This window comes from Mustela lutreola, chromosome 8 (assembly GCF_030435805.1).
Source record: "Mustela lutreola isolate mMusLut2 chromosome 8, mMusLut2.pri, whole genome shotgun sequence".
NCBI lineage: Eukaryota > Metazoa > Chordata > Mammalia > Carnivora > Mustelidae > Mustela > Mustela lutreola.
This window is the reverse complement of record NC_081297.1, coordinates 127,469,320-127,489,275: the sequence shown is the minus strand read 5'-3', so window position 1 is coordinate 127,489,275 and position 19,956 is coordinate 127,469,320. Positions and strand designations below refer to the sequence as shown.

Sequence of the window (19,956 nt, the reverse complement as noted above, 5' to 3'; positions counted from 1 at the left end):
GTTAGAAAAAAATAGTTTTTTCAAAACATAAATGTTATAACAAATAATAATTAAAATATTATGTCTCTGTAATATTATCCCCACTTTTTAAAAAAAGGTCCCATTTTCTTACTGGGTTTGTGAAAAAAAAATGATGAATTTTCAGTAGACCAAACTAATCTTCTATTATACTTTTGCTACTTAAATAAAAATGGTAGTAAAATAGAAAGTTGGGCTTTTATGAGTAAATGCTTTTGTGATTAAATGATCCTAACTTTTCCTTTCCCTTTCCTGAGGGAAGATTTTACTATGTTTCTTGTCTTTTATTTTGAAAGATTTATTTACTTTTTTGAGGAGGGTGGGGGAAGAGCAAGCATGCAAATGGAGGGAGAGGCAGAGGGAGAGAGAAAGCAGCAGACTCCCCACTGAGTGTGAAGCCCAACATACAGGGCTCCATCCCAGGACCCTAAGATCATGACCTGAGCCGAAATCAAGAGTCAGATGCTCAACCTACTGAGCCACTCAGGTGCCCCTATTTTTCTATATATACATACAAAACTATATACAGAGAAAACTTATGAGTGGCAACCAGAAATTTCCATAAAGTAAATTTTTAGTAGGATGGTAGTCCGGCATTCTGGAATTCACTGAAGTACTTAAAGACTGTCTTTATGTACAGACTGAATGCAACGTAGTAGGAACAGAATGATGGTTATGAGTGCTTAGGCTCTGTAAGACTAAAGGTCATGTCTTTTTTTATTTTCATTTTTGTGTATCAAAAGGTATCAAAATATTAGTATCATTTTTGATACTAATAATAGTATCATTATTATCAAATTATCATTATTTGACACAAATAATAGTATCATTTTTGTATCAAAAAAGACAAAAGGTCATATCTTTCTTTTTTTTTTTTTTTCATTTTTGTATCCACGGGCATTGTCACAGTCTCCCATAACAATTTATTGGTTGGTTTATTTGTTTGGTTATTAAATAAATAAATGCATGGATAGGAAAATGCAACTGTGAAAAGCAAACACCTGGGGAAAGTCTCTGTGTTTAAAGTTAATAAAGAAGGAAAGAGGAAGAGGGAGAAAGAAGAGTGATGTTCAATCTAGAATGAAAACAAAAGTGAAGGACTGTTTTTAAAAGCAAGATGTTAAAATTAGAAAGCTGCAGATGTACAGACAGCAATGTTTATAACCACCCTGAGAATCCATCAGTAAGAGATAGGTTACATTCCTGCCGCTATACAGTAACACAATGTTAGAGTTAAGAACAATTTGGTATGAAAACGAATGCTCACTGATGTTCTTCATCCCAGAAAGGCAACAGTACCTGAGGCAGAAATTCGGAAAAAACTAGCCAAAATGGACAAGAACATACCAGATGTCATTTTGTATTTGGTTTCAGAACCCAAGTGGGTGGTGGCGAGACAACTGGCAAAGAAAAATGAACCCAATCATAGCCCTGCAGGACATGGCCTGTGTGATCAGGAAAGGACCTCAAGAAAACAGGGAAAGGAACGCAAGAACAGAATGAAGGCGGTCAAGGGGACTGCCAAAGCCAGTGTTGGTGCTGGCAAGAAATGAGATGGAGAGTGGACAACAGGAGTAAAGATTCTGTAGTGACTTTATTTGTGGTGATCGTGCAGATTTTTCATGAGACGATTAATAAACTAAGACCTTAAAAAAACCTGGTAAGTTGATAAGTATCTGCATGAAAATATGTTCAAGATAAATTATAAAAAAGGTTAAAAAGGCAAATTGTGGAATAGAAAGTAGATTGTGATGTCATCTTGTAAAATAATAATAACAATAATTTTCCTATGCATATTTTTAAAAATCAGAAATATAAAACAAAACAGAGGGAACAAAATCATATCATTTTTAGAAGCAATAGGATTATAATGGATTTTACTTTGTACTTTATATCTTTTTTAGTATTTGAAATTTATACTATTTTGTAGAGACACAAAGATAAACTGAAAAGAAGAAAAATATATATGAACTTGGTCCTATGAAACCTATATGAAATATCAGACAAACCTGCACAATCATAAAATGACCTCTCAGTCCATTCACAAATCAGGGTATGAAATCCCAAAATAACATGAACTTGAAATATCAATAAGCAAATAAAGAGAAATCAGCACATTTTTGGTCATTTTAAAATCACTTACTTGTTGAGAGGGGAAAAGCTCATTGCCTTTAATACTATCACAGAAAAGATTTTCTTCTTTAATTTTAATGTCACTTGTTACAAAAATATTTCTAAGAAAAAGGTATAAGAGGATTGAAGAAGTCTCTGCCAAAAGATCTGAATGTAATCTGCAAAAGGAAGTAAATGATGTTACAAGTATAAATACAAAATGATTTAACATATAAACACACCTTTTTAGGTTGATTTGTTCTTAGTATCTACACAGTGATCCCAAAATAACAGCAAAAATTTGTGGAACAATTTCTCTCACACAGCTCTTTAAATTAAAATTAAAAACTATATTTAACAACAAGTTAACAACTAAGATAATTAAGCTGCTGACATATTGTGTCACAGATCCATAAAAATAACTACTGGTGAAGTAAAACTTTCTGGCTCTAATACCCAAACTTCTTTTCTATCAACAGAATGAAATCGCTATAGATACTCAGAAGCTTGGGGAAATAGGCCCAATATTTCAATTAATAAACTTTTGGAAAATAAGGGTCACTTATAGCAAAATCCACCCCGGGTAAGGAGAAAAGGAAAAAGAAAGAGGCAAGAAGGGAGGAAAGGAGAGAGGCAGAGTCTTAATAACTCTTGGCTTATCTTTAATTATCTTTCTAAATTGTAGTCAACAGTGCCAATTATTGGCAAAACTGTGAAATATGCAGCCTTCCTTCTTGGTTTCCAATACTCCTCCCTTCCTTGTTCTCAACATTACTTGGTGACGAACTTTCCCTTCTAAGCATCAGGTCCACCCTCTATCTCAAAAAACGGGAAAGGATCTGACATCAGTAATTCACACTTGATCATGATCCATTTCACCACTGTGTTAAACGCTGAAATTACACTTGCTAGAAGAATGTTAGTCCTCCCACTCCTACAACTCATAATGAACTCTCTCTTGGTCCACATGATAATTGGTACCCGGACGTACACAATGTCCAGGCTGTTGCTTCCTGGTGGCTCCATTTCCTTCTCTACAGAGCTCACACGCTGGTCAGCCATTTCAATAGTGACCTCTCTCCCACTTCAGATTCTGCACCCCTTATTTTAAGCCATAATCAGTTTGCCTGACCTTGCACAGATGTCATTGACTGCTTTTTCTATCCCTTCTACAACAATCGCTTATTCACTTACTTAATCTCATTTGATCTTTCTTTTTCATTCACACTAGCATTTGCCAAGCACCTCCTATGTAGAAAACACTATTCTAGGCCCTGGGATATAAAGATGAGTCAAATGTGGACTTATCCAGAAGAACTGGGTTCTACTACAAATTCATGTTATGGGATATCAACTTAGTCATTAGTCCTCCTCAGCAACACTTCCGTTTATCCTTGATGTCTCTTTGTTCACATTCCTGAGTAAACGTCCTACACCCCCTACTCTCCACCCTGTGTATTTCTATATCCTCCAGGCTCTACCACCATAGTGTCATAATTGTGGGAATGTGCTTATACCTTCAGTTTCTCCTTCTTCACAGTCTCCATCCTCAAATATGCTTTCCTTAAACCTGCCTTCCCCCTCAGTGTTCTGCCATCCTCTTCTTCTTTGCCACCAAACTTCACATGAGTGATCTTAGCTTATTCCAATTCTCTATTTTCACTTATTTCTTACCAATTGCAGAAGGTTTCTAGCCCATCACACCACCAAAATAGCTCTCTTAAACTCATCAATGGCCTCCTAATTGTCAATTCTAAAGGTTTCCTCTTAGTTTTTATCCTACCCAACCTCTCTGTAGCATCTCTTATTGAGCAACTCCCCTGCCTGACCTTGCAATGGCATTTAATACTGCTGACCAGTCCCTCCTGGGTGATACTCCCACTTCCCTTGGCAATGCACTTTTCCAGGCTTTCACTTCCTGAACTACTCCTTTTTGTAGAGTAAGTTATGAGACTTGGGCTTTCCTCCTTCCTCCCTCCCTCCCTTCCTCTTTCTTTCTTCCTTCCTCTCTCCCTCCATCTTTCTTTCTCCCTTCTTTCCTTCCTTTCTTTCTCCCTTCCTTCCTTTCCTGTGATGCAAGTCTGACTTAAGCTTTGATTGCCAAAACATCCACTTCAGAGACAGATTTCTCTAATAAATACACTGCCAGCCACACAACTAGATAAAGAGCCAGGCCACTTCCCCCATTGAGGCTCCTCTGTTAAAAAAAATCTTAGTTGATTTCAATAAATGAACATTGGGGCCATTTGTGTGTATGTGTGTTTTTTTCTCTTCCCTTGCTTTAAATTATCACTTTTATTTAATAAATTCAACAACAAAGAGTGAGCCCATGAAATCCTAAGCACCCACACTTTACCTCAATAAAATCAGAACCCCAGGCCCATGCTGGCTCTCTCTCTTTACCTATGACCTGCTGTGGGGCCCCAAGTGTATTGTATAATTTCCAGATCCCATAAATAATACATCTTTTTTTTTTTTTTCAAAATTTCCAGATGGTTATTTCTGAAAGATGTCTTGCAATCATAATAAGAACCACAAGGGCTAGTTCAGATACAACATTGGTTATTCATGGGCTCAGACCAGCATAAAACATTCTCAGCCCTTCCTTGGTTCTATCTCCTGCTTCAGCCTCTTAAATATAAGCAATGTCCAGAGTTCAATTCCAGCTTCTACCTTTTCTGCTAAATAGTTCTTCCTTGGGAGATAGCACTTGCCAAAATTTCAACGTCGGCCTCAAGGACAATTTCTCAATCTCTGTCTAGCCTTGACCTCTCTCCTAAGTGTCAGCACCAAATATTCAACTACCTACTAGGCACCTCATATCCACAAAGGCATCCTGCTGGAAAACTAACTGCAAAATATTTCCTATCTAATTCATTATCTCTTCCAAAAACTTGTCCCTCACCTCACCCTTTCCCCTAGTACATGTCATAGGCCTGCCTGCCTGTCAGGTAACAATGACAATCCCAGTCAACTTCACTACCTCCACTCCCCTGTCCCCATGTTGCATAAACCTTCCAACCTCTGTCTCTTCCTCTCCTGAAATGCCTCTCAAATGCATCCTGCATAGCACCAGCATCCTTGTACATGGTAAATGCTAAGTCTACATTTGTTTAATTGAATGGAATTATACCTTTATGTGAATAAGCATTATGAAAGCCTTGCCTCAACCAGAATGTGCATTTAAGGTCATTATCTTTGACTGAGGAATAAAGAATTTTATTTTCTTATTAAAGACATTAACAAGCAGGTGAAGGAGATTGTCCTTTTTTGAACTTGTTGAAAAAGCCTGAAATCACACTAATGCTCACTTCTGGGACTGCTCTTAAACTTTGTTTTTTAAAGGAAAAATGGCTATAAAGCAAAGGATGACCTGTGGTTTTATACGACTCCTAGCAGCCTGTCTGCAGTTGCTGATGCTCTAATCCTGGGAGCCTCTTCAAGCAAAGGAAAAACTGTCTTATCCTAATAGTCCACCCATGAGACTATAACTTTAACCCCAACCAGACTGTTCTTGTTTTTTTTTTTTTAAAAAAAAAAAAGCCCCCAAAGGTATTTGTGTATTTTCTTTCCCATAGCCTTCATTACTCTAAATTCAGAATGCATCTATATGCCTCCTGTGCTTTTTCTGACTCTAGCAAAGAAGTTTCTAACAAGGACTCAAGAACTTAGAATGCAGATACTTATTAAAACACTTATTAGAAATAGTTTTACATTGACTATCTTTTTTTTTTTAAGATCTTATTTATTTAGTTGACAGAGAGAGAGATCACAAGTAGATAGAGAGGCAGACAGAGAGAGAGAGGGAGGCAGGCTCCCCACTGGGCAGAGAGCCTAATGTGGGGCTCAATCCCAGGACCCCAAGATCATGACCTCAGCCAAAGGCAGAGGCTTAACCCACTGAGCCACCCAGGCGCCCCCACATTGACTATCTTTTTTTTTTTTTTTTAAAGATTTTATTTGTTTATTTGACAGACAGAGATCACAAGTAGGCAGAGAGGCAGGCAGAGAGAGAGAGAGAGGGAAGCAGGCTCCCCGCCGAGCAGAGAGCCCCATGCGGGACTCGATCCCAGGACCCTGAGATCATGACCTGAACCGAAGGCAGCGGCTTAACCCACTGAGCCACCCAGGCGCCCCCACATTGACTATCTTAATATGAAACTGAAAATTAATTCTAGGCTTCACACCCAATATCCATATTTTCACTAAGCAAATTAATATTTTAAAAGAATATTTCTAATTACCTTCTCTGTGTGATAGTCATTATATTGCTTAAACAAATAACAGATTGTTCATCGTGATGTGGTGAAGCCACAAAATAATCCCAAACTGGTGAGAAAGCCTTCTTAGCCAACTCATAGTTACCAACCTGATAGGCAACCTACAACAAAAAGTACATTATCTTATGTGATATTTTTATCTGTGAAATGTATCTTTTAAACAGGAATTCTGATAAAATCCGCTCACACATTAATTTTATACACAGTTGTTAACATTTGCTCTTTTGATCTACAGGACCACAGTAAGGTATCAATGGCCACTGGCAAGGGAGGCAGACATATTTTGAAATCTCTTTTATTTCTAAATTGCATGGAAATCTGAAACTCTGTAAGGATGTTTCAAATTCTCATAAGCAAAACAAAGATCACATCTGAGCCAAATTAATTTCATTTCCATCTATCTCGGCAGTGCACTCCATTTATTAGACACACTGTTATAATGAACAATCTGTTCCAAGAGAAACAATCAGATTTCCCAAACGCAAAATATGAAATATACTTCATTCTTTTCTGGTTCAGACTGATACTTTCAGAGCTTTTGTGCAACAAAGGGCTCACAGCTAAAAAGAGTGAAAAATAAAACAGAGATGCTTCCAAGAGACCATGATATTTTTAATTCAACATACTCAACATTAGGCAAAATAACTGATTTCACTGGCAAAAGAGAAGCTTGAGAGAAGAGAAATCAACAACTTATCTATTTCTTTTGGTAGAATATATTTCTTTACAGATATTCCCTAAAATCATTCTATTCAAATATGTACGACAATATGAAATCTCACCATGTGAGTTATGTGCTGCTTCAAATCCTTAATGGAAGCAGGTAGAAGATAAAGTATAAATAAATTCATTAAATTAAGTATGTAAATGACATGTTGCTAGAATATATTCCACTCAAGGGAATAACTTACAGGACCAGAACTTTTTAAATCTGCCAGCTCCACACTCATAACCAACCAACCAGTAAGGTTTTATGAAGTTTCTACTCTGTGCTAAGCACTGTAAGGATAGGTTCTTCAAAGCTTAAAATGACCTTATACTCCATTAAACTCTAATCAAGTTACAGACATAAAACACATGAAATTACCAGAAAAACTACAAAGAATAACATAATAATTGTGGAGGCTGAGAAAAGGAGAAATGAAGGCTGCAAAAAGGAGTCAGGGCTTGAGTTGAAACCTCAGGCAGGAATAAGGTTCAGATGGGCACTGTTTAGAGAGAATCTGAAAAGGGTCCAATAGTGAAAATCACCATAATGCATTTAGGAGAGACTAGCAAGACAGATCAGAATTTGAGGAAAAGCAGGAAAATGATGGACAGGTAAAATGAGATATGATTTCAGAAGGCCTTGAAAATCAGGTCGAAGTATTTAAAGACATCAGGTACTGGTCCAAGCACTCTACATGCATTATTGCTACAGTTTTATGAGGTGAGCTCTATTACGATCCCTATTTTTCAGATGAGAAACCTGAGGCACTAAGAAGTTAAATAATTTGTACAGAGCCTGATATTCAGTAAGAAGAGTAGAGCCAAGATTTAGAGTGGTAGATGAGGTCACTTCTCTGGCTGCACTGGTTAAATGAAGAAGTCGGACTAAGTGGTCACTAAGACACCTCATAATTCTAACACTTAATGTGGAAATTAATAACAAATGATGTGTGAGTTGGGTGAAATTATAATTGAATGTTCTTTCCTTTTAAACCATATCTTTCTAAAAACAATGTTATTTATTCAATCAGTGGACATGGTAAAACAAGAAAAGATGCCATGATTAAACTAAGGTTTGTAAATTCATGAGTTTTTGCAGGTTAGCAGAGCAGTGCCATGATATAAGATGGTGACCTGGTAGTAATGGGTAGAATAAATTTTAAAGGGGGTGAGGTTAAAATGAGAAAGAAGCACTAGAAGACTAATGAAATAATTTAGTACAATAGAGACCTCCTCTTGATACATGACCTTCTTGTGGCTTCCAAATTTCCACACTTGTCATGATCAGCATCCTGACCAGCCTACTTATATTTTACCTCCCTGACCAATTATTTTACTGTCCATGGGTGTCTCTCTGCTCCAGCTACATTGGCCTCCTTGTTGTTTATCAGACATAGCTGGTACACTTCTGAAAACCACAGGGCTTTTGCTTTAGCACCTTCTGCAGATGCTCTGCCTCCAGAGACCATCCTTTAAGTCTCTGCTCAAATCTCACCTTCTAGATTTATTCATTTCTTTATTTGAGAGAGACAGAGAGAGCACACAAGCGGAGGGGGGAGCAGCAGGCAGAGGGAGAAGTAGATTCCCTGCTGAGCAAGGAACCCAATGTGGGACTTGATCCCAGGACCCCCGGATCATGATCTGAGCGGGAGGCAGATGCTTAACAACTGAGCCACCCAGGCGCCCCTCAAATCTCACCTTCTAGATGACTTCCTTGATCACCCAATCTAATACTCTGATTTACCTTCCATTCCCTCACTTTATACTTCTAATTCCTTTGACCATACTCCACTTCTTCCTTGCATAGAACTTACCTTGTAACATACTAGATAATTTACTTATTTACTATGTTTGTTGTTTATTACAAATCTTTTATCATGGCATTTTGTTCACTTTGTTAATAACAGTGGTTCTCAAAGTACGGTCCCTGGACCATCAACATCAACATCACCCAGGAGCTTGCTGGAAATGTAAAATTCCAGGCCCTACTGCAGATCCAGTGAATCAATAACTCTGATGGTAGGACACAATAATGTGTTCAACCAGCACTCCAAGACACACATTCAAGGTTTAGAATCACTAGCCTGGAGCAATGCATAGTAGAGAGTAAGCGCACAATAATAGCTTTAAATAAATTTTAAAACCCTCTTTTCCTGGTAATTTCTCCTCTACCCACAGAAGAGGACACTCAACAATTCTACTGTAGCACAGTTGACTGCCCCAGGGTAAGTGCCTGACTCAAACTGGGTGTTTTATAGCCCCTTCTGCAAAGCAAGCCACCCAAAGTGTGGTTCTGCTGTTGAGGTTAAAGGCACTACATGTACCAGGAGAATTTGAAAGAAAATTTATTACTCACACAAAGGGCTCCCAGGAAGTGTTAGGCAGGCACAAGTAGGCCTGGGAAGGAATGGACTGGGCCTTGATTAGTGGCTGGAGGTGGGGAAGGATAGGAATAGGGAAAGTTCTGCCACCTGGGAGATTCAAATTTCTTGTTAGCATCAAAGGTGAGCTCACAGCCCTCCTATCAGCCTGCCTGTGTATGGAACCAAAGGAAAAAAGAAGGGTGAGGTTTAAAAACAACTCAGTGATCAAACATCAAAAAAGACGTCAGAATCATTTTATTTGGCGGGCCATTCAGAATCTCTTTCCTAGGAATCTAGAATCCAGATTAGGAGCCAGCCAGGCAGTCCCTGTTTATATCTGAAATGGAGGTATATAAAAATGCAGGAGCTTCCATTTTTCCTTCAGAGATGGAGAAGTAAGGAAAGTCAGTCTTTAGAAGGAGAAAAAGAAGCCGATGTATAAAGAGAACCAAAGGTATGAGACCTACAGTCGCCTGGAGTGCACAGTTTTCCCAGAGCCTAACTACATTCCCTCAAGCTGGGTTGGTGCCCTTAACTTGGAATCAGAGTCCTAACTGAAACCATAAGTCAAAATTACCTAAATATAGGTTATTGTTGTGGTAATGAGATTGATAAAAAAGTTCCAAGGAAGAAGAGATGAGATCTAGCAGAGAGCCTAGCACAAAATAAACAAGAAATAATCCATCAATAAACACATGAGTAGAGAGAGTAGCAATATTCAGTTAGAGGATGAGAGTAAAGAGAAGAGTTGAGACTTCTTAAAGAGCTTTAAAAATGGGATGACTATCTTTTACCTGGTAGATTTATTGCTTTTAATTTGGTCATAGACAAAAGGCCAACCTCTACTTATCAAAAAGTTTCAGTGAATTATTCATATATAAAGTGGGGGGGGAAAAGGATGAATTTCATTCTCCTTGCCACCCCTGCTATGACTGTCAAAGCATTCATGTCCCAGTATCAAACTCTACTGCCAATATTGATCATCAAGACCCACTGAGCAGCACCAACCCAGGCAGAGAAGAGATGGCAGTGACATAGGCTCTAAAAGAACTTGGTCCATGTTAGAAGTTGAATACATGAATTCCTTGAACCGAGACAAAGCAGTAGAAAGGTATGAGCTGGTTCAAGTGTCAGGCTTACCATCTGCTACCCAAGCAACCATGGGTTACTTAATTACATGACCTCCCTGAGACAATCTTTCTCAAATAAAATGGCAGGAGAAGGATTAAATTCATTTCAGTTTCCTCCACTATAAAGGTAATAATAACATCTCATTGAGTTATTGTAATAAACATAATAATGAATCTTTAAATATATGACACATAGTGTTTTTTAATTAAATGATATCTCCCTTTTTTTTCTCAATAAGCCACTGTGTCCATTCCCTATTTGACTAAGTAGTTCAATAACCCAGCAGTATATGACATTGGGTCTTCTATCCATTTTAAAGATAGGAAAATTGAGATCAAGTAATTTGCCTAAAATCTTAAAATCCTGCTCATAGGTTTCTATATTACATTATCTAGATACTCCTGACCTAATAGGGAAAAATAAAAACAAATGAAGCTATAAAGAGGGAAAAATTAGAAAATATATCATTCATAATGGTTCCTCAAACAACTTTCCAGATAATCTAAATTAGTAGCTTTCTACATTAAGAGGAAACCTAATGACAATCCAACTGACTTTAAAATCCAACTGACTTTATTAATGGCTATAGAATAACTTTGAGTTGAAAGTCCAACCTAAGATTCCAAGCCAAGTTAATCATAGGTATTTAGTGAAATGTCTCTATTCCTTAGCATAAAATACATACGATCGTATTTTTAAAAAGATTTATTTATTTATTTGAGAGAGAGAGAGAGAGAGCAAGATGAGGAGCAGAGGCAGAAGGAGAAGGACAAGCAGACTACCCGCTGAGCAAGGAGCCCAACACCAGGCTCAATCCCAAGAGCCCAATCGTGACCTGAGCTAAAACCAAGAGCCAGGTGCTCAACTGTCTGAGCCACCAGGCACCCCATATGATATTTTTTAAAGAACTGAATTACCCTAAAACTAAAAACTAACCACTCTCATGAAAAACATATTGCAGTTCCAAAGGAAAGGTACATTTTCTTGCTATAACTTAAAAGCTGAAACTTGAGCTGTAAATTAAGTTTTACTAAGTTTACTAAGTAAGAAAATTTTGCTTCAGTCACTTAACATTATGAGAATGCTCATATACTGTCACAAATGAATACAGTACTGCAAATATAGTATCAATAATGAAACATTGGCCATTACTTTATGACACTTCTCATTATTCCAGCAGAATAGCTTGGACTTCGTTTTATTAACTTTTCAATGAAAGTTCTGCCAAATGAAACCCAAAAGTCAAACCTCCCTGGAGAAAAATTAGGCCTTGATAAAATATTCGATTCCTCACTTTGAAATAACTCCATCACTGAAAATTAGGGAATATATTAGATTCCAAAGAAATAAAAACATCAGAAAACCATGAGCCAATATGACATGCTAAACCAATGCTAGACAAATCCTAGCAATTCTCTCAATTTAATTTTCTGTGAAAAATATGATAATATAAAATATCACTAAGATCTTAGCTTATTATTCTAATCAACCATTAAGAGAAAAATAATAGCACAATAGAAATGTGATAAAATTTAAAATGGCCATTATCTCTAGAGCCCACAATAGGCTTAAAATTAAGATTCTTTAGACCTAGGTCAATGAGTCACCCTTCCTAGAGTCCTATTCACTGGTGATATGTTTTAAGACAGGCAATTATTTCAGCAAAAATGTTAATTCATGAATATATTCATAACTGAAAACACTAACAATATTTATTAAGTACCTACTGTGTGACAAGTGCACTGGTTAAACATCTGCCACCCATAATTCCATTTAATACTCATAATACCTCTGGGAGGTAGCTACTATTACTCTTTCTACTTCATAGATGAAAGTTACTTGCTCAATATCACATGGCTAGTGTGAGCAGCTGGAACTTGAACTCATGTCTGTGTATCTTTAGTAACTCAGAAATTTCACTTCTATAAATCTTTCCCCCAAAAAAGTAATCACGGATGCAGACAGAGATGCATATACTCAGATGTACATCACAGCTTTGCTTTTAATAGCAAAAGACTGGAAAATAATGAAATGCCTATCAGTAAAGATTACTAAGTAAACTACAATCTATCTATAAGAAACAGTATCATTAAAAGAGGCAATACCTTTAGAAGATGTAGCTGTTAAAAATTACACTGTGGAAGAATACTTACTGGAATGAAAAAATGTCAATTATATATTAAATGACATATCAAGATACAAAATAATATATATACCATGATTAGATTATATATTATACATAAATTCAAACACATATATATACATATGTATATTTAAAATGTATGTGTATATAAGTATATATATATACATATATATATACTTAAAATGTATGTGTATATAAGTATATACACATACATATATATATATGTATGTGTATATACTTATATACACATACAGGCACATGCACACAAATGAAAAGATAGCTCTGGATCAGGGCTTCCCAATCTTGGCATTACTGACATTTTGGCCTAATCATTCTTTGTTATGGAGGGTTGTTGTCTGCATTGTAGGGTGCTTTTCAGCATCCCTGACCTCTACCCACTAGATGCCAGAACCAAAAATGTCTCTAGACATTGACAAATGTCCCTTTGGGGCCAAAATTGCCCCAAGTTAAGAAGTGCTACTCCAGGGGCACCTGGGTGGCTCAGTGGGTTAGAGCCTCTGCCTTCAGCTTGGGTCATGATCCCAGGGTCCTGAAATCGAGCCCCACATTAGGCTCTCTGCTCCATGGGAGCCTGCTTCCTCCTCTCTCTCTCTCTCTCTCTGTAGGCCTCTCTGCCTTCTTGTGATTTCTGTCAAATAAATAAATAAAAATCTTAAAAAAAAAAAAAAAAGTGCTACTCCAGATGACAAGATAAATAGGTAACATTTATTTTCTTCTTTGTGGGGGCGCCTGGGTGGCTCAGTGGGTTAAGCCGCAGCCTTTGGCTCAGGTCATGATCCCAGGGTCCTGGGATCGATTCCTGCATCGGGCTCTCTGCTCAGCAGGGAGCCTGCTTCCCTCTCTCTCTCTCTGCCTGCCTCTCTGTCTACTTGTAATCTCTGTCTGTCAAATAAACAAATAAAAAATCTTTTAAAAAAATTACTGTATTTTCGAGGAGGAGTCAAGATGGCGGAGAAGTAGCAAGCTGAGACTGCTTCAGCTAGCCGGAGATCAGCTAGATAGCTTATCTAAAGATTGCAAACACCTGAAAATCCATCGGCAGATCGAAGAGAAGAAGAACAGCAATTCTGGAAACAGAAAAACAACCACTTTCTGAAAGGTAGGACCGGCGGAGAAGTGAATCCAAAGCGACGGGAAGATAGACCCCGGGGGGAGGGGCCGGCTCCCGGCAAGCGGCGGAGCAACCGCGCACAAAATCAGGACTTTTAAAAGTCTGTTCCGCTGAGGGACATCGCTCCAGAGGCTAAACCGGGGCGAAGCCCACGCGGGGTCAGCGTGGCCTCAGGTCCCGCAGGGTCACAGAAGGATCGGGGGTGTCTGAGTGTCGCAGAGCTTGCGGGTATTGGAACGGGAAAGCCGGCTGCAGAGACAGAGCTGACAGTAAGCTCGCAGCTCCGTGTTACCTTGAACCGGTCGCAGGCTCGGTGAGCTCGGAGCGCGGCCGGAGGTCAGGCAGACGGGAGTAACTGGGCGCTGTTCTCTGAGGGCGCACTGAGGAGTGGGGCCCTGGGCTCTCGGCTCCTCCGGGCCGGAGACCAGGAGGCCGCCATTTGTATTCCCGTCCTCTGGAACTCTACGGAAAGCGCTCAGGGAACAAAAGCTCCTGAAAGCAAACCCGAGCGGATTACTCACCCCGGCCCCGGGTAAGGGCGGTGTAATTCCGCCTGGGGCAAAGACACTTGAGAATCACTACACCAGGCCCCTCCCCCAGAAGATCAACAAGAAATCCAGCCGAGACCAAGTTCACCTACCAAGGAGTGCGGTTTCAATACCAAGAAGAGCAGCAGAATTCCAGAGGAGGAGAAAGCCAAGCACGGAACTCATGGCTTTTTTCCTGTGATTTTTTTTAGTCTTGCAGTTAATTTAATTTTTTCTTTTTCATTTTTTTTTTTCTCGCCTTTGGGTAAAATTTTTTTTTTAACTGTTACCTTTTTCTTTTTTAACGATTTTTTACTAGTTTATCTAATATATATATATATATTTTTTACATTTTTCTTAGGTGTTTTCTTTTTTTAAAAATTCTTTTCTTTTCTTTTTTTTTTTTTCTTTTTCTTTTCTTTTTGTTTTTTTTTTCTTTCTTCCTTTTTGAACCTCTTTTTATCCCCTTTCTCCCCACTCACGATTTTGGATCTCTTCTAGTTTGGTTAAAGCATATTTTCCTGGGGTTGTTGCCACCCTTTTAGTATTTTACTTGCCCCTTCATTTACTCTTATCTGGACAAAATGACAAGACGTAAAAATTCAACACAAAAAAAAGAACAAGAGGCAGTACCGAAGGCTAGGGACCTAATCAATACAGACATCGGTAATATGTCAGATCTAGAGTTCAGAATGACAATTCTCAAGGTTCTAGCCGGGCTCGAAAAAGGCATGGAAGATATTAGAGAAACCCTCTCGAGAGATATAAAAGCCCTTTCTGGAGAAATAAAAGAACTAAAATCTAACCAAGGTGAAATCAAAAAAGCTATTAATGAGGTGCAATCAAAAATGGAGGCTCTAACTGCTAGGATAAATGAGGCAGAAGAAAGAATTAGTGATATAGAAGACCAAATGACAGAGAATAAAGAAGCTGAGCAAAAGAGGGACAAACAGCTACTGGACCACGAGGGGAGAATTCGAGAGATAAGTGACACCATAAGACGAAACAACATTAGAATAATTGGGATTCCAGAAGAAGAAGAAAGTGAGAGGGGAGCAGAAGGTATACTGGAGAGAATTATTGGGGAGAATTTCCCCAATATGGCAAAGGGAACGAGCATCAAAATTCAGGAGGTTCAGAGAATGCCCCTCAAAATCAATAAGAATAGGCCCACACCCCATCACCTAATAGTAAAATTTACAAGTCTCAATGACAAAGAGAAAATCCTGAAAGCAGCCCGGGAAAAGAAGTCTGTAACATACAATGGTAAAAATATTAGATTGGCAGCTGACTTATCCACAGAGACCTGGCAGGCCAGAAAGAGCTGGCATGATATTTTCAGAGCACTAAACGAGAAAAACATGCAGCCAAGAATACTATATCCAGCTAGGCTATCATTGAAAATTGAAGGAGAGATTAAAAGCTTCCAGGACAAACAACAACTGAAAGAATTTGCAAATACCAAACCAGCTCTACAGGAAATATTGAAAGGGGTCCTCTAAGCAAAGAGAGAGCCTACAAGTGGTAGATCAGAAAGGAACAGAGACCATATACAGTAACAGTCACCTTACAGGCAATACAATGGCACTAAATTCATATCTCTCAATAGTTACCCTGAATGTGAATGGGCTAAATGCCCCTGTCAAAAGACACAGGGTATCAGAATGGATAAAAAAACAAAACCCATCTATATGTTGCCTCCAAGAAACACATTTTAAGCCCGAAGACACCTCCAGATTTAAAGTGAGGGGGTGGAAAAGAATTTACCATGCTAATGGACATCAGAAGAAAGCAGGAGTGGCAATCCTTATATCAGATCAATTCGATTTTAAGCCAAAGACTATAATAAGAGATGAGGAAGGACACTATATCATACTCAAAGGGTCTGTCCAACAAGAAGATCTAACAATTTTAAATATCTATGCCCCCAATGTGGGAGCAGCCAACTATATAAACCAATTAATAACAAAATCAAAGAAACACATCAACAATAATACAATAATAGTAGGGGACTTTAACACTCCCCTCACTGAAATGGACAGGTCATCCAAGCAAAAGATCAGCAAGGAAATAAAGGCCTTAAATGACACACTGGACCAGATGGACATCACAGATATATTCAGAACATTTCATCCCAAAGCAACAGAATACACATTCTTCTCTAGTGCACATGGAACATTCTCCAGAATAGATCACATCCTCAGTCCTAAATCAGGACTCAACCAGTATCAAAAGATTGGGATCATTCCCTGCATATTTTCAGACCACAATGCTCTAAAGCTAGAACTCAACCACAAAAGGAAGTTTGGAAAGAACCCAAATACATGGAGATTAAACAGTATCCTTCTAAAGAATGAATGGGTCAACCGGGAAATTAAAGAAGAATTGAAAAAAATCATGGAAACAAATGATAATGAAAATACAACGGTTCAAAATCTGTGGGACACAACAAAGGCAGTCCTGAGAGGAAAATATATAGCGGTACAAGCCTTTCTCAAGAAACAAGAAAGGTCTCAGGTACACAACCTAACCCTACACCTAAAGGAGCTGGAGAAAGAACAAGAAAGAAACCCTAAGCCCAGCAGGAGAAGAGAAATCATAAAGATCAGAGCAGAAATCAATGAAATAGAAACCAAAAAAACAATAGAACAAATCAACGAAAGTAGGAGCTGGTTCTTTGAAAGAATTAATAAAATTGATAAACCCCTGGCCCGACTTATCAAAAAGAAAAGAGAAAGGACCCAAATAAATAAAATCATGAATGAAAGAGGAGAGATCACAACTAACACCAAAGAAATACAAACTATTATAAGAACATACTATGAGCAACTCTACGGCAATAAATTTGACAATCTGGAAGAAATGGTTGCATTCCTAGAAACATATAAACTACCACAACTGAACCATGAAGAAATAGAAAGCCTGAACAGACCCATAACCAGTAAGGAGATTGAAACAGTCATTAAAAATCTCCAAACAAACAAAAGCCCAGGGCCAGACGGCTTCCCAGGGGAATTCTACCAAACATTTAAAGAAGAACTAATTCCTATTCTCCTGAAACTGTTCCAAAAAATAGAAATGGAAGGAAAACTTCCAAACTCATTTTATGAGGCCAGCATCACCTTGATCCCAAAACCCGACAAGGATCCCACCAAAAAAGAGAGCTATAGACCGATATCCTTGATGAACACAGATGCGAAAATACTCAACAAAATACTAGCCAATAGGATTCAACAGTACATTAAAAAGATTATTCACCACGACCAAGTGGGATTTATTCCAGGGCTGCAAGGTTGGTTCAACATCCGCAAATCAGTCAATGTGATACAACACATCAATAAAAGAAAGAACAAGAACCATATGATACTCTCAATAGATGCTGAAAAAGCATTTGACAAAGTACAACATCCCTTCCTGATCAAAACTCTTCAAAGTGTAGGGATAGAGGGCACATACCTCAATATCATCAAAGCCATCTATGAAAAACCCACCGCAAATATCATTCTCAATGGAGAAAAACTGAAAGCTTTTCCGCTAAGGTCAGGAACACGGCAGGGATGTCCATTATCACCACTGCTATTCAACATCGTACTAGAGGTCCTAGCCTCAGCAATCAGACAACAAAAGGAAATTAAAGGCATCCAAATCGGCAAAGAAGAAGTCAAATTATCACTCTTCGCAGATGATATGATACTATATGTGGAAAACCCAAAAGACTCCACTCCAAAACTGCTAGAACTTATACAGGAATTCAGTAAAGTGTCAGGATATAAAATCAATGCACAGAAATCAGTTGCATTTCTCTACACCAACAGCAAGACAGAAGAAAGAGATATTAAGGAGTCAATCCCATTTACAATTGCATCCAAAACCATAAGATACCTAGGAATAAACCTAACCAAAGAGACACAGAATCTATACTCAGAAAACTATAAAGTACTCATGAAAGAAATTGAGGAAGACACAAAGAAATGGAAAAATGTTCCATGCTCCTGGATTGGAAGAATAAATATTGTGAAAATGTCTATGCTACCTAAAGCAATCTACACATTTAATGCCATTCCTATCAAAGTACCATCCATCTTTTTCAAAGAAATGGAACAAATAATTCTAAAATTTATATGGAACCAGAAAAGACCTCGAATAGCCAAAGGGATATTGAAAAAGAAAGCCAACGTTGGTGGCATCACAATTCCGGACTTCAAGCTCTATTACAAAGCTGTCATCATCAAGACAGCATGGTACTGGCACAAAAACAGACATATAGATCAATGGAACAGAATAGAGAGCCCAGAAATAGACCCTCAAATCTATGGTCATCTAATCTTCGACAAAGCAGGAAAGAATGTCCAATGGAAAAAAGACAGCCTTTTCAATAAATGGTGCTGGGAAAATTGGACAGCCACATGCAGAAAAATGAAATTGGACCATTTCCTTACACCACACACAAAAATAGACTCAAAATGGATGAAGGACCTCAATGTGCGAAAGGAATCCATCAAAATCCTTGAGGAGAACACGGGCAGCAACCTCTTCGACCTCTGCCGCAGCAACATCTTCCTAGGAACAACGCAAAAGGCAAGGGAAGCAAGGGAAAAAATGAACTACTGGGATTTCATCAAGATCAAAAGCTTTTGCACAGCAAAGGAAACAGTTAACAAAATCAAAAGACAACTGACAGAATGGGAGAAGATATTTGCAAACGACATATCAGATAAAGGACTAGTGTCCAGAATCTATAAAGAACTTAGCAAACTCAACACCCAAAGAACAAATAATCCAATCAAGAAATGGGCAGAAGACATGAACAGACATTTCTGCAAAGAAGACATCCAGATGGCCAACAGACACATGAAAAAGTGCTCCATATCACTCGGCATCAGGGAAATACAAATCAAAACCACAATGAGATATCACCTCACACCAGTCAGAATGGCTAAAATCAACAAGTCAGGAAATGACAGATGCTGGCGAGGATGCGGAGAAAGGGGAACCCTCCTACACTGTTGGTGGGAATGCAAGCTGGTGCAGCCACTCTGGAAAACAGCATGGAGGTTCCTCAAAATGTTGAAAATAGAACTGCCCTATGACCCAGCAATTGCACTATTGGGTATTTACCCTAAAGATACAAATGTAGTGATCCAAAGGGACACATGCACCCGAATGTTTATAGCAGCAATGTCCACAATAGCCAAACTATGCAAAGAACCTAGATGTCTATCAACAGATGAATGGATCAAGAAGATGTGGTATATATACACAATGGAATACTATGCAGCCATCAAAAGAAATGAAATCTTGCCATTTGCAACAACATGGATGGAACTAGAGCGTATCATGCTTAGCGAAATAAGTCAAGCAGAGAAAGACAACTATCATATGATCTCCCTGATATGAGGAAGTGGTGATGCAACATGGAGGCTTAAGTGGGTAGAAGAATAAATGAAACAAGATGGGATTGGGAGGGAGACAAACCATAAGTGACTCTTAATCTCACAAAACAAACTGAGGGTTGCCGGGGGGAGGGGGTTTGGGAGAAGGG

General features: G+C 38.4%; 1 protein-coding gene across 2 annotated transcripts in view; it reads right to left on the bottom strand.

Moving 5' to 3' along the window:
- The window catches only part of CFAP54 (cilia and flagella associated protein 54), a 316,944-nt gene that overhangs the window by 200,656 nt on the left and 96,332 nt on the right, over window positions 1-19,956 (bottom strand). For both annotated transcript variants that reach the window (XM_059186580.1, XM_059186581.1), the window contains exons 23-24: window positions 6,375-6,511; window positions 2,162-2,309 (exon numbers count right to left, since the gene is read on the bottom strand). In XM_059186580.1, the coding sequence (XP_059042563.1) occupies window positions 2,162-2,309; window positions 6,375-6,511 (285 nt within the window). The remainder of the gene's footprint in view (window positions 1-2,161; window positions 2,310-6,374; window positions 6,512-19,956) is intronic.